Source organism: Salminus brasiliensis, chromosome 1, assembly GCF_030463535.1.
Source record: "Salminus brasiliensis chromosome 1, fSalBra1.hap2, whole genome shotgun sequence".
Taxonomy (NCBI): Eukaryota; Metazoa; Chordata; class Actinopteri; order Characiformes; family Bryconidae; genus Salminus; species Salminus brasiliensis.
Window position 1 is genome coordinate 91,902,817 of NC_132878.1, and position 22,479 is coordinate 91,925,295.

Below are 22,479 nucleotides of genomic sequence, written 5' to 3' on the forward strand. Positions count from 1 at the left end.
AGGGTATCATGTTAGGGTTCAAGTCCCAGACTACTCACCTCACTCTTCAGTACCTCATATTTAGCTCTTAATCCCTAATGGGGGGCCCCAAGCCCACCCCTACCCAGGACATAGTCCACTATAGGTCATAAGGGTTCTTTAGTATGGGTTTAGACTCTTCTACACATCTCTGGTTAGGGTATCATGTTAGGGTTCAAGTCCCAGACTACTCACCTCACTCTTCAGTACCTCATATTTAGCTCTTAATCCCTAATGGGGGGCCCCAAGCCCACCCCTACCCAGGACATAGTCCACTATAGGTCATAAGGGTTCTTTAGTATGGGTTTAGACTCTTCTACACATCTCTGGTTTAGGGTATCATGTTAGGGTTCAAGTCCCAGACTACTCACCTCACTCTTCAGTACCTCATATTTAGCTCTTAATCCCTAATGGGGGCCCCAAGCCCACCTCTACCCAGGACATAGTCCACTATAGGTCATAAGGGTTCTTTAGTATGGGTTTAGACTCTTCTACACATCTCTGGTTTAGGGTATCATGTTAGGGTTCAAGTCCCAGACTACTCACCTCACTCTTCAGTACCTCATATTTAGCTCTTAATCCCTAATGGGGGGCCCCAAGCCCACCCCTACCCAGGACATAGTCCACTATAGGTCATAAGGGTTCTTTAGTATGGGTTTAGACTCTTCTACACATCTCTGGTTAGGGTATCATGTTAGGGTTCAAGTCCCAGACTACTCACCTCACTCTTCAGTACCTCATATTTAGCTCTTAATCCCTAATGGGGGGCCCCAAGCCCACCCCTACCCAGGACATAGTCCACTATAGGTCATAAGGGTTCTTTAGTATGGGTTTAGACTCTTCTACACATCTCTGGTTTAGGGTATCATGTTAGGGTTCAAGTCCCAGACTACTCACCTCACTCTTCAGTACCTCATATTTAGCTCTTAATCCCTAATGGGGGCCCCAAGCCCACCTCTACCCAGGACATAGTCCACTATAGGTCATAAGGGTTCTTTAGTATGGGTTTAGACTCTTCTACACATCTCTGGTTTAGGGTATCATGTTAGGGTTCAAGTCCCAGACTACTCACCTCACTCTTCAGTACCTCATATTTAGCTCTTAATCCCTAATGGGGGGCCCCAAGCCCACCCCTACCCAGGACATAGTCCACTATAGGTCATAAGGGTTCTTTAGTATGGGTTTAGACTCTTCTACACATCTCTGGTTTAGGGTATCATGTTAGGGTTCAAGTCCCAGACTACTCACCTCACTCTTCAGTACCTCATATTTAGCTCTTAATCCCTAATGGGGGCCCCAAGCCCACCTCTACCCAGGACATAGTCCACTATAGGTCATAAGGGTTCTTTAGTATGGGTTTAGACTCTTCTACACATCTCTGGTTAGGGTATCATGTTAGGGTTCAAGTCCCAGACTACTCACCTCACTCTTCAGTACCTCATATTTAGCTCTTAATCCCTAATGGGGGCCCCAAGCCCACCTTTACCCAGGACATAGTCCACTATAGGTCATAAGGGTTCTTTAGTATGGGTTTAGACTCTTCTACACATCTCTGGTTAGGGTATCATGTTAGGGTTCAAGTCCCAGACTACTCACCTCACTCTTCAGTACCTCATATTTAGCTCTTAATCCCTAATGGGGGCCCCAAGCCCACCTTTACCCAGGACATAGTCCACTATAGGTCATAAGGGTTCTTTAGTATGGGTTTAGACTCTTCTACACATCTCTGGTTTAGGGTATCATGTTAGGGTTCAAGTCCCAGACTACTCACCTCACTCTTCAGTACCTCATATTTAGCTCTTAATCCCTAATGGGGGCCCCAAGCCCACCTCTACCCAGGACATAGTCCACTATAGGTCATAAGGGTTCTTTAGTATGGGTTTAGACTCTTCTACACATCTCTGGTTTAGGGTATCATGTTAGGGTTCAAGTCCCAGACTACTCACCTCACTCTTCAGTACCTCATATTTAGCTCTTAATCCCTAATGGGTGACCCAAGCCCACCTCTACCCAGGACATAGTCCACTATAGGTCATAAGGGTTCTTTAGTATGGGTTTAGACTCTTCTACACATCTCTGGTTTAGGGTATCATGTTAGGGTTCAAGTCCCAGACTACTCACCTCACTCTTCAGTACCTCATATTTAGCTCTTAATCCCTAATGGGTGACCCAAGCCCACCTCTACTCAGGACATAGTCCACTATAGGTCATAAGGGTTGATTAGTATGGGTTTAGACTCTTCTACACATCTCTGGTTTAGGGTATCATGTTAGGGTTCAAGTCCCAGACTACTCACCTCACTCTTCAGTACCTCATATTTAGCTCTTAATCCCTAATGGGGGGCCCCAAGCCCACCCCTACCCAGGACATAGTCCACTATAGGTCATAAGGGTTCTTTAGTATGGGTTTAGACTCTTCTACACATCTCTGGTTTAGGGTATCATGTTAGGGTTCAAGTCCCAGACTACTCACCTCACTCTTCAGTACCTCATATTTAGCTCTTAATCCCTAATGGGGGCCCCAAGCCCACCTCTACCCAGGACATAGTCCACTATAGGTCATAAGGGTTCAGACTCTTCTACACATCTCTGGTTTAGGGTATCATGTTAGGGTTCAAGTCCCAGACTACTCACCTCACTCTTCATTACCTCATATTTAGCTCTTAATCCCTAATGGGTAACTTCATCCTGTTCTGTTAGATCAACTCTTGGGTCACTCTGCTGTAGCCCATATCACTCCTGAACTTTAGCATCTTATCCCACCCCCAAAAACACCCCAAAACAGACCCAAGCCCACCTCTACTCAGGACATAGTCCACTATAGGTCATAAGGGTTCTTTAGTATGGGTTTAGACTCTTCTACACATCTCTGGTTTAGGGTATCATGTTAGGGTTCAAGTCCCAGACTACTCACCTCACTCTTCAGTACCTCATATTTAGCTCTTAATCCCTAATGGGGGCCCCAAGCCCACCTCTACCCAGGACATAGTCCACTATAGGTCATAAGGGTTCTTTAGTATGGGTTTAGACTCTTCTACACATCTCTGGTTTAGGGTATCATGTTAGGGTTCAAGTCCCAGACTACTCACCTCACTCTTCAGTACCTCATATTTAGCTCTTAATCCCTAATGGGGGCCCCAAGCCCACCCCTACCCAGGACATAGTCCACTATAGGTCATAAGGGTTTTTTAGTATGGGTTTAGACTCTTCTACACATCTCTGGTTTAGGGTATCATGTTAGGGTTCAAGTCCCAGACTACTCACCTCACTCTTCAGTACCTCATATTTAGCTCTTAATCCCTAATGGGGGCCCCAAGCCCACCCCTACCCAGGACATAGTCCACTATAGGTCATAAGGGTTCTTTAGTATGGGTTTAGACTCTTCTACACATCTCTGGTTTAGGGTATCATGTTAGGGTTCAAGTCCCAGACTACTCACCTCACTCTTCAGTACCTCATATTTAGCTCTTAATCCCTAATGGGGGGGCCCCAAGCCCACCCCTACCCAGGACATAGTCCACTATAGGTCATAAGGGTTGATTAGTATGGGTTTAGACTCTTCTACACATCTCTGGTTTAGGGTATCATGTTAGGGTTCAAGTCCCAGACTACTCACCTCACTCTTCAGTACCTCATATTTAGCTCTTAATCCCTAATGGGGGCCCCAAGCCCACCCCTACCCAGGACATAGTCCACTATAGGTCATAAGGGTTGATTAGTATGGGTTTAGACTCTTCTACACATCTCTGGTTAGGGTATCATGTTAGGGTTCAAGTCCCAGACTACTCACCTCACTCTTCAGTACCTCATATTTAGCTCTTAATCCCTAATGGGGGCCCCAAGCCCACCTCTACCCAGGACATAGTCCACTATAGGTCATAAGGGTTCTTTAGTATGGGTTTAGACTCTTCTACACATCTCTGGTTAGGGTATCATGTTAGGGTTCAAGTCCCAGACTACTCACCTCACTCTTCAGTACCTCATATTTAGCTCTTAATCCCTAATGGGGGCCCCAAGCCCACCTCTACCCAGGACATAGTCCACTATAGGTCATAAGGGTTGATTAGTATGGGTTTAGACTCTTCTACACATCTCTGGTTTAGGGTATCATGTTAGGGTTCAAGTCCCAGACTACTCACCTCACTCTTCAGTACCTCATATTTAGCTCTTAATCCCTAATGGGTGACCCAAGCCCACCTGTACCCAGGGCATAGTGAGCTGCTGCCTACCTTCTCCAGCTGAGGAGCCTCCTCCTCCTCGCCACTCCGGGTAGAGAGGCTTCTCCACAGGGCCATTTGAACAAAGACCCAGGGTGGGCTTCACCCTGCTAGCTGCTCGACCCCCAATGCTTGTAGAAAACGAAGGCGATGGTGATGGTGATGGTGATGGCGAAGTCCTCTGCTCGGTCCAAGCCAGTCTGTGGGGAAAGTCTGAATGGTCCTGAACAGCCTGCAAAGCCCTCCTGCCTCCGCCTGTGACTAAAGCGAGCTGCATGCTCATGGCTTTGGCTTGGAGGAGGCCAAAGAGGAAGCCTTGTTTTGTTTAAAAAAACGAGACGAAAATGTAAACCCTGAACCCAGAGACACCCTACACACTGGAAACCGCCTCCCAAGACGACCTAGTGGAGCCCAGGCTTGGTGTAGATGAGCATCTCACATTTTTTAACTTCTGCTCGACTCTGCTTGACAGATACACAGCGATAACGATACAATAGCCTGTGGGCGGAGCTATGCAGATACTCGGCAGCTCATTGGCGCAGAGGGGAAACGGCACCCGAAGCGTGCGCTCTGATTGGATGAAAGTTTTGTTTTCCTATATTACAGTGAAGAGCTTAGGAGTAGAGCTGATCTTGGAGAAAATAAGGTTTCACTGTATAAAAAATGGTATAATATATTATAGATTATATAATTTAATAATCACCACCAGCTTCTTCTTTACATCTTTATGGTGCTGGACTGAATGATCTCAGAAGCTGAAGGACCTTTCAGAGGTTTTGGTACAGCAGCAAGTGTAAAGTGCCACCCTGTGGTAAACTCCAGCATTTTATGATCAAGAACTGCTAGGTTCAGTACAGTCATGTGAAAAAAATGACACCAATGACAACATATTTAAACATTGAGACATTTAGTCTTCATACCAAGGGGGGGCAGAGAACATGTAGACACCAGCCAGGACTTCTGGAGCAGGGTTTGTTTTTGGACAGACAGATGTTTAATCTGGCCCTGATGTTTGTTTGGGTTTTTTGACATCAAGGTAGATGCTGTACTTTGACATCTACTGTGGCAAGAGCCACCTGTAGGTCCACTGATGCCTTTTTTGTGTTGGAGACTTCTTGTTTTTGGGTTCTTGGCCTGAACTTGCTAGGACGTTCTGATCCAGCCCTGTTTGCAGTCGTTTCAAATGTTCTTCACTTGTAAATGAGTTAGCGGACAGTGGAACGGCTGATTTCCCGGACTCATCTGCATCTACAACCTTCTTTCTGAAGGCCTCAGGGATCTCACCATTGTTTAGATAAGACAGGCTCCTCCAAAACCCTCTCTGATCATCTGCAGCTGATGTTCTGCACCGGATACTAATTGTAAACATCTCCAGCTGTAATAAATGCAGGGGTGTTCAAACGTTTTCATCACAAGACAATTACATTTCTATTCATCATATTTTACAAATGATGTGTAAAGACATTTCGTCGGTTGTGTGAGTTTAGGTAAATGTCCCGATGTTTAAATATGTTTAAAAAGCTCTCCACTGGGTGTCCTAAGTTCTTTCCACATGATCATAGGTCTAGCATAAGTCTGCCCATTTGCCCCCCTACAATATTTGTGTACATATAAACTGCAGGAGATCAGATGTTGGTATGGTTCAACATGAGCAAGGATCTCAGCGATATGGGAACCGTGTACCGATGCTGAAAGCAGATACATCTGCAGATACCAATATTTCAATAGTGAGATGTAGAAATCGGGACCACATGCAAATATCAAAATTCAGATTTACAGATGCAGTAACAATAATGAAATGCTACTTATGCTAAATAAAATCTAAGCATAGCAGCTCAGCAATACCAAAACTGCAGTCAGATCTATTGTCCAATGTGGATAATAAATAAATAAATAAATAAATAAATAAATAATATTCTGCTGATATGTATGATTGGGATATTGATAAATATGGTATATATTAATAAGCATGATGAATACACGCCTTTCAATTAAATACAGCATGGACCAATGCATTAAACGTAATAGAATAAATAAACTACTCATTTTTATTTTTACAGTGTAAGAAATTACTTACTCTGTTCTGTTCCTTAAAATAACACTCATCATAAGCTCATATTAGCTCAGGGCTAACACATTAGCTTGTGGCTACTGCATTTATATATATACATTTTATTAATTAATTTTTTTAACAGTACGATACTTTATAAAAATCAATAATAAACAGAAAATACAAACATATTAACAATATATATAACCAATCATATTAATCTGGAACAAGCTAGTATTCAGTAAACTGTAGATTTTTATAGTAATCAATGCTGAATGGTGGGGCACAAGTGGTTCCCATTCCATGGTCACTGGGGTGAAACCTAGGTAGTTGCCATGGTATATGGTTGGTCGCTAAATAGTTTTCAGGTGTTTGCTAGGTTGATACTATAGTAGTCAGTGTGGTAGCTTTGAGGTTGCTAGATGGATTCTATGTAGTTGCTAAGGCAGTTGCTATGGTATTGCAGGTGCATGCTATAGAGTTTCTTAGTGGGTGTTAGTGTGTTGCCAGGCTGGTATCCCAGGTGGTTGCTAGCATGTTGCCTAATTGGCGCAGCGGTACCCCCATGTGGTTGGTTTGAGGGTTACTAGTGTGTTTACTGTGGTGTTGCAAGGGGTTGCTATAGTGCTGCAAAATTGTAGCCAAGTGGTTGCTATGGATTTGCTTAGTGCTTGCTAGGGCATCCTTAGGTGGTTGGCTGGGTGTTACTAGTGTATTTGTATGATTGGCACATAAGAAGGGTGCATTGAGATTGGTAACAACTATGGCTAGGGTCTTTAAACAGCAGGGAAACTGTTCTCACCTACAGTGGTTTCAGTATGTGTGATCTGAGAGTACCTGGTGTTCCACTTAAGAAAAGGAGCTGGAACTGAAAAGGTGATCACCACACACTGTGGTCCAGGTGGAAAACTCATAAACCATGTTAGCATGAGCAAGCTGATTCACACCCATGGTTAAGGTTCGGCACAAAAAAGAGGAAAAATATAATATATACAGCCACTCCTTTTTCAACTGATTTTCAACACATTTACATACGACCACATCCCAATAAATCTGGAAAGCATTTTATTTATTTATCCCCCAATTAGGACCACCAATTACCTAATTACCGTACTCTCCCTTCCATGCGATGCCCCGACACTAGCGAGGGAGGACCAACTCACATGCAGCCAAACCTCTTATTTCTCGAACTGCCGTCGATGGTCAGCACTGCAGCGAAGCGATGTGAGAGAGAGCGCAATCTACCCACCCTAGAGAGAGCAAGGCCAATTGTGCTCTCTCTGGGGCCTCGGCTGCCAATGGCTAGCAGCATGCCTGGGATTCAAACCCGCGATCCTCTGATCATTAGTGACCGAGACTTAGTCTGCTGGACCAAGCATCTTATTTTCATTAAAAAGCAACAGATTAAACTGCATCCAAACTCCTGAAGGAAACGCTGAACGGCAGTAATGGAAACCAGCCTAGCTACCTAGCTGCTTTTGCTAACGATTAGAGCTAATGGCTAATGATTGGAGCTAATTGGATTGCTAATGGGTTGCTATAATGTTGCTAGATGGTTGCAATAATGGTCATAGGTGATGATTTTGATGTTGTTAATGTGGCTAGACAGTTGCTATGGTATCCCAGGTGGATGATATGAGGTTGCTGAGTATTTTCTAGGAGGTTGTGATTTTCGTAATGGTTGGTATGGTATTGCTAAGTGGATGCCAAATGGCTGCTATGGAGTTGCTATAGTATTCCACGGGCTTGCAAGCAAGTTGTGTTGCCAAGTGGTGGCTGGGTACCAGAGCTGCACAGAGCATCTGATGAACACTCACGATCATGGTTCTGGAAGATAATCAAGGAGCCTGTGACAGGAAAACGCAACTCACACAGAGACAATAGGACCGGCGTACGATCAGGTTGGTGTATTGAATGTTCTCCACAACTAAAAGATCCTTCACCAGCACTTGTTACTTGACATTTGCTGTCATTTCACTGATAGGAACTGGGGAGGACAAAGGTTTTTGCATATGTTAATAAAATGGCACTTCAAAACATTCCTGTTGTTGTTATAAGTTTGATAAACAGATGAATACAATAAAATTCCCTGGGAATTCAGTGATTTAGAACCCTTCTAAACATCAAAATAAACCTCAAAATAAACACATGCACAAACGGTGTCCTAAAGAAACACTCAAAACATTCAAGAAGGCCCTCGTCAGAAGAAGAACAGGATTAGTACTGTTGGTAACATGAACATTCAGCTTGTGTTCGTCGCTAATGTTGAGGTAATAAAGTTGTTCCATTAAAAAAAAAGAGCCCATATTGCAGATTTGTCTTCCTTCCCGTATCTGATTTGTTGGTTCAGTCTCGTTTCAGCTCTCCACATGATTCAGCTCTCATCCATGGCATTGTCTCGGAGCACCTGAGGAGGTAGATACGTACAGCACTCTGCCAGCGAGGAGCAGCAGACTGGCAGGCAGTCAGGCAGTCAGTTGGTCACCCCTGGTCCTACCATGTACTGGCCACAGCTACAGGTACGCATCCTCAGGAACACGGGGTGGAGTGTGAGGAGCTTTACTGTTATACGTTGTCTGATGGCTGTAGGTTGCCTGTGGTGTCCAGCTGCATGCATCTGCAGGTGCAGGCTGAGACCGGACACTCGCTGTGGTCTCTGCATGTGAAGGAAATGAGTTTTAGGAAACAGCATGAAGATCAGGAGCAATATGCAATGTTAGTGTCACAGAATGGCCTGCAGATTTATGAAGATGTTCTCCAGGGTGGAGAAATTTTGTAGGGTGGAGTTTTTTGACAACGCATGGGATTTTTGACCATGCTTTCTAGAGTGAAGGTTACTGAAGGTGTTTTCCTGGGTGGAGGATTCTGAAAACTTAAACAATCTCCACTCTGGACAGCATCTTCAAAAACACAATGAATATCATAATACTAGAGTTTTCAAGTGGAGTTTGAGCTGCCTGCACAAAAACACTGTAAACACTGTAAAGTTCTCAGAAACCCCCTGGAGAGCGCCACCAAAAACCTCCGCCCAGGAGAGCACCGTCCGAAACTTCCGTCCTGGATAATATTATGGTTTTCAAGCAGGGTTTAAGGCGCTCTTAGAGGGCAGGGGTTTTTGAAATCGCTCTCCGGGATGGAGGTTTAAATAAGCCATGCTAGATTTATTTTTGCAATTTATACACAGTTAATGTGCTTAATCTTCGTGCTGTCTGTAGGCTGCTTCTCTGACAAAGCAAACTTTGTGAGATTTTAGCGCCCCCTGCTGCTGGGCTTGCATGCATATGCAAATATTTCTGAGCATTGTTCGACTTGTGGATGGGGAGAAAGAAAAAGACAAAAAAAAACAAACAAAAAAAAAAACACTTTCTAAAATATCCAGATACATTTGGACAGGGCCTAAAACTAGCATCTGATGTCTGTCATGTTAAGTCATACTTTCTATCATCTCTACATCACTTCTCTCAGCCTTGCTGGGTTGGTATCTCAGGTAGTTGCTATGTTGTCTTAGGGGATTGCCATCATGTTACCAAGTAGTCGCTGTGATACCCCATGTGGTTGGCTGGGTGTTACTAGAGAATTTGTATTACTGGTTGCTATGATGTTGATAGATGGAAGCTATACTGTTGCTTGGTTGTAGCTATGAAGTTGCATAGGGGCTGCTAGGCACTTGCTATGGTATCCCGAGTAGTTGCTATGTTGTCTTAGGGGATTGCCATCATGTTACCAAGTAGTTGCTGTGATACCCCATGTGGTTGGCTGGGTGTTACTAAAGTATTTGAATTACTGGTTGCTATGGTGTCCCAGTGGTTGCTATGAAGTTGCCAGATAGTAGCTATGAAATTGCATAGGGGCTGCTAGGCAGTTGCTATGGTATCCCAGGTAATTGCTATGTTGTCCTAGACACTTACATTTGGACAGGGCCTAAAACTAACATCTGATGTCTGTCATGTTAATTCATACTCTCTATCATACCTACATCACTTCTCTCAGCCTTGCTGGGTTGACTGAATGTATGAAACCTGGCTTTAACCTTCTGCAATAGTTGCTCTTCTTAAACATCTTCCAACATACATCACGTTCAAGAGTGTCCCTTTCAATCCTTAGAGCCTGTACGTGGATCCACACATATGTTCCTCAAGCTCATCACTTTGAAGTTCATTAATGGCTCAACAGACCACAGTTTGGTCATACAGGTCAATGCTAAACACTAATGCTGCTAGTTAAGAAAACACATCTAGCCCCCAGGTTCAGCTGAGCTAATCAGCAGCTGTTAATCTTCATTCTTCATCAGCTAAGACCTGGATGATCTGTTCTTTTAAGGCTATTTTATATGACTGTGCTCACCTGAACCAGCTCAGCATGTGGCCAGCATGGCCTCCGTGGCGGCAGTTGTGGCACCAGGTGAACCAGTTGTTGAACTGGGCGAGTTTCTTATCTCTTGGCAGGTCAACTTTCTCATCCGACTTCCCCGTGCCTGTTTGAGGTCAGAACAACAAATGAGACAGAAACCTGTCAGAACACAATTCAACTCTTTGTCCTTGCGTCCTAGGTGTGCTGAAGAAACACCTGAGAGGATCCAAAACAGGACAGGCACTTCTGTGTGGATGTAGATCCATTTTAATGAAGGAATAAAAACAATAAAACCTGTATTGAGGGTTTTGGTTATATGGAGATGACCTTACTTTGACTTATGTATTTTTGAATTTGGCTAACAAAGCCTGAAATGCCAATCAGCATTATGCTTTCAATCCTTCATTCATGAAGTGTCCAGCTGGTCTGTTACGTGTGCAGGTGGTTGCTATGGAGTTGCCAGATAGTAGCTTTGAAGTTGCATATGGGCTGCTAGGCAGTGCTATGGTATCCCATGTTGCTATGTTGTCTTAGGTGATTGCCATCATGTTACCAAGTAGTCGCTGTGATAGCCCATGTGGTTAGCTGGGTGTTACTAGGGTATTTGCATCACTGGTTGCTATGGTGTTGCTTGATGGGTGCTATACTGTTGCTTGGTTGTAGCTATGAAGTTGCGTAGGGGCTGCTAGGCAGCTGCTATGGTATCCCGAGTAGTTGCTATGTTGTCTTAGGTGATTGCCATCATGTCACCAAGTAGTCGCTGTGATACCCCATGTGGTTGGCTGGGTGTTACTAGGGTATTTGCATCACTGGTTGCTATGGTGTTGCTAAATGGGTGCTATGCTGTTACTTGGTAGTAGCTATGAGGTTGCTTAGGGGTTATTAAAGTGTTGCTAGATGGTCTTAGGTGATTGCTATCATGTTAAAAAGTAGTCGCTGTGATAGCCCATGTGGTTGGCTAGGTGTTAGTGAGTATTTCTATCATTGGCTCAAAAGAAGGGTGCTCAGCCTTTTAAACCGAATGGTCCATTACCTGTGCAAGGTAGCTGCGATGGTATATCAGGTGGTTGCTATGTGGTTGCCAGGTGTATAATCTGGCTTGCTAATTGGTACTATGGTGTTGCTAGGCGGTTGCACTGGTGTTGCCAGATGGTTGCTATGGTATCCCAGGTGGTTGCTATATTGTTGCTACATGGTTTCTAGGCAGTGAAGGCTTTGGAACTGATTAGTGCTTACTGGGATGTTACTAGGTGGTTGCTAGGCAGTTGTTATGGTATCTCAGATGGTTGCTAGCATGTTGCCAAATGGTTGCTGTGGTACCCCGTGTGGTTTGCTGGATGTTACTAGTGTATTAAGGGCGCTAAGCCTTTTAAAGTCAACAGAATGTCAGAGTGTCCAGCTGGTCAATCACCTGTGCAGGTGGACACTGGCGTTCCCATGTTCATCAGGCAGAGGGCACAGCGCGGCAGTGGCTTCCGGCAGCCCGGGCAGCTAGTGACCTTTGACTTGGTGGGGGAACCACTGACCCCGTACTGGCTGAAGCCGCGGCCCTGGTGGGGCATTGCAGAGCAGCTGAATGATATGGATTTCCCACAGAAGTTACAGCTCACAAACACCTAGAAGAGAAAGAAATACAGAGAGAGTCTTTACACACCGAGCCAGGCTTCATGTGCTAACGGAAGGTTTGACCTTTCAAGAAATCAATGTTCATACTTCTGCTAGACTCTATATTGGACAAAAGTATTGGGACACCTACTCGTTCGTCTTTTCTTCCGAAATTAAGTGCGTGTAAATAAATAAATACATAAATAAATAGTTTATCCAGCTTTTGTCCAGGGTTTTATACCCCTCTAGCTCACAACTGGCATTAGCCAGCATGGTGCCAAAAGTTTTATGTATATCTGCCCAGGAAGTCCTATTCTATTGGCAGCACATGTGTGTCAGCAATGGTTGCATCTTAAACTGGCTGAAGGGATTCATTATAGGAGTGTCCACAAACATTTGGACATATAGTGTTTATGAACGCAGCCTGAAGTAATCCTCACCTGAGCAAGAGGCTTGGAGCTGGGATCTAGTTTGCTCCTGTGGATGTCAAATTCAGCTCTTTTGTGCCAAAACCTCCAGGCATCCAGAAGATTGCGATAGTTCTCAATCCAGCACTGCACTCGCGGATCCTTAACCACCTCAGCCGTGGAGCCCTGAATGCAACAAACACCCACACACACCACAAAACAATTTCTTTATCCATTAAAAAAATGTCAAAAAATAAAAGATAAGTCTCACTGTTCATATTTTACACCATTACTTAGTAATATTATGCAAACTACATGCATATTGACATTGTTACACAAAAACTCTCCATTTCTGCATTTCTTGCCATAATGTGAATCTAGCAGTTGAATGAATGGAGCAATAGAAATGCTCCAAAAGTTTGAAACACTGGTCAAATCTAAACATCTGATATACATGTACAAGGACAAAAGTATTGGGACACCAGCTTCTTCACTGTCTTTTCTGAAATCAAAACGTTTATCCTGCTTTTGTTGGAGTAACTGTCTCTACTGCCCAGGTCAGGCTTTCTACTAGATGTTGGAGAACTGCTGTGAGGATTTGATCGCATTCGACTGGATGTTGGATGACCTCATCTTCAACCCCCAACTCATCCCAAAAGTACTGGATAGGGCACCATCCACCAACACACTGCTCTCACTGCTCCACAGATCAATGCTGGGGGATTTACACCCTTCTGCTCCAGAGTCTCCTATTCTATTGTAAATCTTTCTCTACGGGGACTAGACAAGCTGTGCATGTGCATTTGCACATCTACGTCAGCAACTGGTGCAACTTAAAGTAGCTGAATGCATTCGTTAGACGTCATGTCCACAAACATTTGGACAAAATGTGCGAAGTGAGCATACCTTGAGCATGCAGAAACTGGCTGTCTGCACATCTCCTGTGCGATCCACATAGCTCTCCATTAGATCCACACCATCCTTGGTCAGCCCTGTCAGAAGAATGCCCTCCAGGTTTCCCGCCTCCTTCATCTCATTGGTCAGCTTATCTATGTAACGAGGCAGCTTCACCAAAAGAGAAAACAAAATGAGAAGCAAAATCAGAGCAGCTGCTTCAATACCCCTCAACAGAGTAGCCGATAAGCCAGAGTAAAATAAAGCAGTGCTTTCTGCTCAACTGAAGATTTTACCTGATTGTCATTCAGGAACATACAGGCGAAGGCCACTCTGTCTCGGACAGCCACGCGGCTCTCGTACTATAAAAGAGAGACAAAGCCTGGCTTAGAAAAAAAAAAAAAAACATCTGCCCACCTTTAAGAGTTTGATTTTTCAGCCTTAGTGTAGAATATTCATTGGTCATTGCGTACCAACCGGTTAATGGTCGGTTCATATTCATAATAAATACAGTCTGAAGTAGACTACTGCTGTGGACACTGATCATGAAGTAGCTAGCTGAGCTAACCCAACTTTCCAACAGTTATTTAATGCTATTTAGTGCTGTTATTTAGAGCAGAGCTAACCAGCTTTCCAGCACAGCACAAAAAGATCCCCACATCCAAAGCAGAGGAGGACTTGCGCCTTTGGCTGAAGGTGCTAAATTTAACCACCCACCCAAACGTCCACACGTCTGCTTTAAACATTTTGTGGAGAAGAGCTCCAGATGCCTCAGGTACTTGTAGTGCTAACCAACCTAAAAGCCTAAGCACCCAATGCATCCGCTTCACCGGAGCTTCATAACTGAGCCATTTTTCTGGGTAAGGATGATCTTGTGCTGCTCCACAATATGGTTAAAGCAGGCGTATGGACGTTTAGGTCAGTGTTTAAATGTAGCGCCATCAACCACAGATCTTTTGAAGATGGTGGATAGAAGTTATATGGGGTCTCACAGCACTCCAATTCGAATGCAGTTCCAAATGGACAGTCATCACCTTCATGTATTAATAAGATGGATGGTCTATGAAAGATGTACCAGCACTGCATCGTAGGAGCCCGGTTCACTGGTGAGGAAAGCAAACATCACACACAGGTAGGGCTTCTTCAGCTGCAGCCTCAGAGAGCTGCACATCTCCCTCCAGAGAGACGTCTTCTCGTCCGTGTAGCCGGACAGCGCCATGGCCACAACGTTGAGGTTCAGGTCACCTAGCCAAACACAAACACAGAGAGTGAAGCTTTTGAATGTGAATTTGAAACTGAATGCTGACCAACGTAATGGACAGTATTTAAATAGCAGGATACTGGTGCGTTTTACCAAAATATCATGATAAACGCTGTGTATCATGAAAATGTCTTTAAATATCGTGATCTAATATTTTGACCATATCGCCCCGTCCTAGACAGCAAAGCACAGGATGAAGCGAAGCCTCTTAATCGTTATCCAGGTATTAGCTGATCTCAGTACAGCACAGGCTCTAACCAGCCACACTACGTTTTATAGTGTGCTGAGAGATCCCAACAAGCCACATTTACCAGCGGTGCTCCTGGGCTCCCCCTACAGTTGTGGAGTGTAATCCACTTTTACTCCACAGTCATAAATACAAATCGTGCTTTTAGCGCCCCCCCTCGTGGACAGCCGTACACGTGCATTTGTTGACGAGCTGAGAAACACAAAAGCAGCATCTGAAGTGAGAGAAGCATGTGGGCTGAGGCCATACAGTAACATTAGAGGGTTTTGCGTAAATATGACTGGGGTTACGCAGTTCTGGAGAGAGGTCTTCTGCAGCTCTCCGGCCTGGATTGGAAATGATAAAGAGCTACTTAATCTATTACAGTCAGTGGAACATCCACATGATTCTGATTCTGCTACTGCTACTTTAATAAAAATGATAAATTTAATAGCTTTAACTGCTGCTCCCACAATCCAAGACAGCGGACAGAAAGCCACAAAGCTCCAATAAGAGGACACAGACCCTTTGCCACCCTTTCCCTGGAATCAAGGCAGGGGAAAACTCCTTAGTCTTTAACAATGTTGTTTTCTTTAGCAAATCTCTAAACAGTCCTAAACATTTCTGCATCTCTTATTGGCAGATTGCTAGCCTGAAATAGCAACCCCATGTGGTCTTTTGTCAGCACTCAGACTTCCCCGTTCTTCACACAACCCATCTAATAACATTCTCCAAGTCACAGCTAGCTGATACGCGAGCATGAACAGAGCATGAACTGCCCAACCCAGCTTGTGAAAAACAAGTTAGTTACAAGTTGTATTACATTACATGGAGTTAAGCTCCATGGAATGTAATACAATCAAATATTACATGATTTAATATTATAATAATCAATCACAACATTCCAAAGTCAACACAGTTCAATCAATTGACTCAAATCAGGACTTCTTGCACTTGTAAAGTAATCACCAATCAATGAATCAGTCACTACAGGAGCCTCCTACATAATCCTCACTAAGCACTTACACCCCAGCCCTGTACCTTTTTCTGCTGAGGCCCCTTTGTTGAGGATCTGGATGGCACGCCGGATATCCAGGTTAAAGAGGGCAACAGAGGCAGCCCTTTCCCACTCGCCCTCCTGCTCCAAGGACTTCAGGAAAGGCTCCACGTCGATGTCTGGCCCATGGCTGATCCAACCACACAGTTGCAGAGCAAGGCTGCGCTCCTCACTGTGATACTGAGCGACGTCTGTGGGCCTGTCTGAGCCCTTCCAGCACCGCCGGGACTCTGTAGTGCCTGCATACAGAGAATAAGTGTGAAAGACATTTAAAGTAAATGCAGCATCGTAGTACAAGCTATTCTTGTTAGGGCTGTCACTAGGGATGGTATTAGCCATTAAATGGGCAGTGGTGGCTCAGCGGTTAGAGCTCCAGGCTATTGATGACAGGTTTGTGGGTTCGATACCCAGGCTCGGCAAGCTGCCACTGCAAGCAAGGCCCTTCACCCCCCCTAGTTCACTAGTGTGTGTGTGTGTGTGTGTGTGTGTGTGTGTGTGTGTGTGTGTGTGTGTGTGTGTGTGTGTTCACCACCACAGATGGGTCAAATGCAGAGGGCACATTTCGTTGTACATAGTACAGAGACAAATACGTTCACCTTTACCTTTTTAAATAATCCAATGATTTCAGAAATACTTCCTATTGAAGAAAAGGTTATGATGACGCCTGACCAATGTAATGTATTGTGACCATTTAATGCCTGACTGGTCAACTTAATCACTGCTGCTAGGGATGTCCCAATCCAATCCAGTGATTCAGGAACAGGGGGGATTCAGGCATTTTTAAGGGATTGTGGATCAGCTTTTAACCTTCCAATCCACTTCAGACATGTGGGTTTGCTGTAGCAGAGTGCCATCTGGCATCATCTAGGCACCATTAATAGACATGACCTTCAGCTGCTGCAGACAAACAACTCATTTTTTCTAAAAAACTACTCTAGACAGATCATCTACGACCTTATTTCAGTGATTAAAACAAAACTGAGCTTCATTTGAACTGGTAAGAGCGGCGACGTTACCAGTTAACAGCCAATTCAGAAGCTAAAGTTGGCTTCTAATGCTAACTCCACCATTCCACCTTAAATAGTGCTGCAGTTACAGTGTACAGATTTCACCAGCACAGCGTTATCACTTCTGCATTATTTAAGGTGGAATGGAAAGTTCTGAGAAGAGAAAAACTTCGCTTAGCGTTAGCTCAGAGCCTCGCTGTAAACGTGACGCAGCAACAGCAGACATCTCTCAGAGCAGCAGATAAAGAGTGGGTTAGTTAATCTGTCAGAAGAGAAGGATCTAAATTCTTCACTTTTTCTATTTGGGCTATTTTCTGCCATTTTTGTCCACACTGCCCAAACCACCCCGTTTAGTTGTAGCTGTGCAACCCCAAAGCTATTCTATTCCATTATAGATAGATTTCCCATCTTTACTTCAGAATTCCACCTGATTAGAAACCAAACTATGGTGAAGATGGTCAGTTCTACTAGCGAGAGAACCACTCTCCTTTCTCTGGTTCTAAACCAGCTCTGAACGGTGCAATGGTCAGGTAAGTCAGTCAGACTGGACTGTAAGATATTAAACACATTTACAGTTTAAAAAGTCGCTCCAAACAGAGTAAATCAGATTAGAATTTAGTCTGATTACAGAAACCGTTACTAAAAATAGTGATTTTTAATATATTAATGCTGTGCATTAGCACATTACTTATAGAAACAAAAAGATCGGATCACAATCAGCTGGAAGTCAGCAATTAGAGACTCAAGTCAGAATGGGGTTAAAAAAAAACTACTCACCAGAGCTGGATTTGACAATGTTCTTGATGCCTGAGTAGATCAGAGACTGCTTGTTTCCCTGTTGCCTCTGTTCCAGATCTTCGGTGTACTGCTGCATGAGTGATTCTCATATAGGAAACTTTAACTCACATAGGATCACAGCATCAAAATGGACAAGAGATGGTCAGCTAGTTTCCCTTCCCTTCCTACAGGTCTTCCTAAGAGTCTTAGGCAGTCATGAACACAGTACATGCATTTTACTTGTAAAACACAATACAGCATCAGAATGAACACAACTGGTTGGGAGGGGTTTTGCTGTTCAGTAAAGTTTGTGATATGCTGGGTAGAACAACACAGGTTTGGGTGCCGAGTTTCACCAGCAGCTCCCCTGATCTACTGTAATGAAGGACGGATTAGATAGACTACTGGCCCCATTATTTAGAGATCTTCTGGCGAGCCGTAAACCGCGGCACCATGGAGCTTGATTTAGAGGGCATGTCAAGTGTGTATTCGCTATGGTAACAATAGGAAGAGTACACCTAAAGTCTTGTACCATGTTTTTTTAATTAAACCAGGGTGTGTTTTGGGCGTAATGTGCAGTAATAAACCAATCAGCGTGTCACTTGTCGTTACCTTTAAGAGCCAGGTGCTGTCTGACTGATGTATGTGAGCTGGGCTGCACGCGCCTGTGTTGACGGTTCACTGCCATGATAGTAACGAACGTCTGACTGTTGACATCTGCCTAGACTGTTTTTTTTTCAGTCAGTGGAGCTCCTGTGTTTTCCGTGGCCAAGATACACAGCAATACGCCAGAAACACACCTCAACACACCTCATTTCGGGACCACCACCAGTTATTCGCAAGCACCGTTGCTATTTAACTGATGCAGGAGGAAGTCATGAAAATAAACTGTTGGCAGGGTGTAAGATAGCAATGAGCATCGTGACACGCCTTGCGCAGGGTGTAAGATAGGGCCCTAGGTGTTGGGTGGGAACTAGGAGGGATTTAGAAATGGTTAAGCACTTTGGACCGTTACCCTAGGCAGTAAAGGATATAGTGCAGGGTGTACCAGAGGGACCTAAGCTGAGGGTCAGTCCCCCCAGCCAGCAGGTGGTTCCTCCACACCTGGACGGTGTCGTGGCCATATCGCGACTGAGCACGCTCCCTCATCTTAGTGGCAATGTCCTTTTCGGCCGCTTCCCCGCTCTCCTCAGCGCATTCATACAGGTGCCGCCCGCACGCCCACATTAAGGAGGTGGTGGAGCTCCAGGCCAGCGAGATGCGCTCGAACACAGTAAAGTCAACCATGGCTCGGTTGGGAGACACCACCACCATGCGGTTCTGGGTGGACGGGTGCCATGCGAAGCTGCTGATGACGCTCTCGCTGCAGGGCTGCACGCCTCGCTCGATGATGGTGGGCTCGGTCTCATCACCGATGGGCGTGGGCGCATGCTGCATGTCGTACAGGCGGATGACGTTGGAGTCACGCGTCAGCGTAGCCAGCAGCCCCATGCGCGTCGGGCACCAGGCCACTTTAGTCAGAGGCTTGGGCTGCTCGGTCAGCGTGAAGACAGGCTTCTCAAACCTGCGCAGGTCCCAGATCGCCACCTGACCCTCGAAGAAGGACGCCACGCGGTCCGGGAAGTACGGGTCCACGGTCACTCCCTGGATGGCCTGCAGGTAGGGATGAGATGCTTTCACCATGCTTAATGAGAAGTAAAAGGGAACATTAAAAGATTTTAACTTCAAGAGAACCATCACTGATCCCCATCCCTACCTTGGTGTTGACAAAGGTCTTCTGGCTGGTGTTGCGCAGGTCAAAGATGGCCAGGTTGCGGTGCATGCCGGCCAGCAGCAGCTTCTGGTGGTCCCGGGGCAGCCAGCAGAGGGACAGGCATGCGTCATTCTGCCCCAGCTCATACAGAGGCTTTGTGACCACCATACCGGAGTCGGCATCACCAGCCAGACGGAGCTTCTCGGCCGGCACAGCCTCTGGAGAATACTTACTGCTGATGTCCCAGATCAGGACCGAGAAGTCTGCCCGGTGCTTGTCCAGACCTGCAGCCAGCCAGTTGCTGTCCACAGGGTTCCACGCCAGGGTGTTGCACTGCCTTGCATGTTTAGGCACAAACTCCTTCCCAACCAGCTCCTTGCATTTGGAGTTGTGGCTTTGTCCAAGGCTGGTGAGCACCACTCTGCCATTGGCTTGACCAACGGCCAGCAGACACTCTGGCTCGTGCTTGGGGTACCAGGCCACACACTTCATGTACGGGGTGTCAGAGTTAATGGCCAGCAAAGTGGCAGCCGTCTCCTGAGACAACGGCAGGGCTCCGACTTTGGCCTCAGAAGTCCCAACGGCCCCAATTCTGTAGAGGCTGAGCTCCGAGTCGCAGATAACATAGCGGTCCGCATGATGTGGAGACCACAGGATATCTGGCTTGGAGCCGCTCATCATTACAACGACTGTTCACTGCAAAGGTCTTAGGAAAGGTTTTAGGAAAAGGCGTATTTTAAGGAGATCAGCCCAATTTCAGACCGCCTTCATGATGATGACCATCATCATCATCATCATCATCATCATTTACCACAAATATTCACTGTTTTTGTGTTTTTTTCATTTTCTCTCTCATTAGTTTAGTCTAGACATGGTCAGATGAGTCAGACTCAGATCTCAAGACCTTTTTAGTCTGGTATAATCACTCAGAAGCTTGCTTTTCTTGCTCTAATCCAGGTAATGCCTGAGAGGACTGTGGTCTTAGCTGAGGTTATAGGCAGCTCCCCTTCACTTCAGCACACCCTCTCCACATCCCAAAGCACTAACTAGTCACATACAGTCCCATAGCGATATTCTAGCACTCCAGCGAAGCCTAAAAGTCCTATAAGTCCCTTCAGACACAGACTAGCTAGCTAAGTCTCCTGCCTGTGCCATCAGAGCTGCTTCAGAGGCAGTGTTGACACTAAGGTGTGGGCTAGCTAGCCGGCTAGCTAGCTAGCTACCTAAGCTACAACGTTAGATACATGTCATTGCGGACGAATAAAGCGCCATAGAAAACCACGTGGCTATAAAAGCAAGGTTTCTAAAGCTTAATATGCAGCTTATTAACCCTGATATCTAAATATAAAGATGCTTTAAGCCAAAGACGAAACTTACAACCTCACACTCGGTGAACTTTCAGGCGCTACTGCGAATACGAGCAGGACTTTTAACCGAGTAAATAAGGCGAGGCTTCAAATTAAAAGTCCCTCCGCCCTTTTTTTTTGTCGATAAAGACAATAATGACAATGTAATAAATAATAATAATAAATAATAATAGTAATTAAATAATAATTAACAATTGCATGTAGTCTTTACATTCCCTCTTAATGCTTTTGCAATAGCAAATAAATAAACATTTAATTTAGACATTTAAAAATAATATTCAATACTTAAAGAGACAAAAGACTACAATCTTCATATTTAATAACTACATTTAACACATTTAGGTGGTGAACACACACACACACACTCAAAAAAGAGACATGACCGGAGTGGTGGGCAGCCTTCACTGTTGAGGGGTTAAGGGCCTTGTTCAAGTGGCAGCTTAGCAAACTCGGGTATCGAACCCACAAACTTTTCAAATCAAATGGCTTTCATTATTTATCATTTATTATGCTTTTAATATTTATTTATCCTTTCATCCATTCTTCTGATCTGCTTCTTCCTAAAATAGGGAATCGCAGAGGGCCCAGAGCCTTTATGGAATGACTGGGCGTAAGGCAGGACTACCCCTTGGACAGGACACCGGTCCATCACAGGGTATAACACACACATACACACACACACACTTAAGTACCCATACAGACAGGGGGAGTACACACCAAACTCCAAGAATCAAATCCACATCCCCCTGCCCCCGGAGCTGTGCTACCATGCTATCCTTTGTATATGTAAATAAATGCTCATTATTAAAAGTAAGTTAAACAAAGAGGAAAATGACAAAAAAAATAGGGACAATATAAAATATGAACCCCTTTATAACGTACATATCGCCATCTGGAGGCTGCATGGTGGAAGCTCATCTCTGCTCACTGCCATGCTGGCTGTCATATGGAGTAAGTCGGCCCAAGATAAAGCTCACCACTGAGATTTGAGCAGTTCCTGGAACACAGCTCAGAAGAGACACCGTGTGTTTTATGAGTGTCAGTGGGCGTCGACTGAATAGTAAACAGTCAGGGAAGCACACAGCTTCTGGGCCTGCCTCAATATCACCCAAACCGTCTCTCAGCAGTCATCATAACGTCGGCACAACAACAGCAAACAGTTTCTTCTTCTACACCTCAGCCCCCCCATCACTGGCATTACACACATCAGCCTCCGTAAGAGTCCAGGCAGAACACCCAGTTTTTTATGTGTGATCCATATTTTCCATACTTTGACGGTCCCTTCAGAGCGGCCTCCCCTCTCCCTGCTCTTTTTGCTCAGTCTCTCTCTATTTCTTCACGTCTTCATGATATTGATGATATCTGGGATCAGCAAGCTTGAGCAAGGCCCTTAACCCTGTGTGCCCGCCGGGTGCTGCAGCCATGGTTGCCCACTGCTCTGAGAACTCGCTTTACACTGTGTGTGTGTGTTTGATTTCTAGTGAGTGTGTG

At 45.0% G+C, this 22,479-nt stretch overlaps 2 protein-coding genes across 2 annotated transcripts in view; both read right to left on the reverse strand.

Annotated features, from left to right (window-relative positions):
• Positions 1–4,699, reverse strand: part of glcci1b (glucocorticoid induced 1b) — a 37,788-nt gene extending 33,089 nt beyond the window's left edge. Inside the window, exon 1 of the mRNA XM_072692415.1 lies at positions 4,247–4,699. Coding sequence (XP_072548516.1) covers positions 4,247–4,517 — 271 coding nt within the window. The 5' untranslated portion in view covers positions 4,518–4,699. The remainder of the gene's footprint in view (positions 1–4,246) is intronic.
• Positions 4,700–6,259: 1,560 nt separating this feature from the next.
• mios (missing oocyte, meiosis regulator, homolog (Drosophila)) lies at positions 6,260–21,029 on the reverse strand. The gene is made up of 11 exons (XM_072692416.1): positions 19,625–21,029; positions 18,903–19,521; positions 17,869–17,967; positions 16,069–16,323; positions 14,616–14,785; positions 13,837–13,902; positions 13,553–13,711; positions 12,680–12,832; positions 12,046–12,250; positions 10,629–10,758; positions 6,260–8,940 (listed from the first exon to the last, which is right to left on the reverse strand). The coding sequence occupies exons 1-11, from the start codon at positions 20,300–20,302 to the stop codon at positions 8,850–8,852; spliced, it is 2,625 nt and encodes an 874-aa protein (XP_072548517.1). The 5' UTR covers positions 20,303–21,029; the 3' UTR covers positions 6,260–8,849.
• Positions 21,030–22,479: the final 1,450 nt, after the last annotated feature.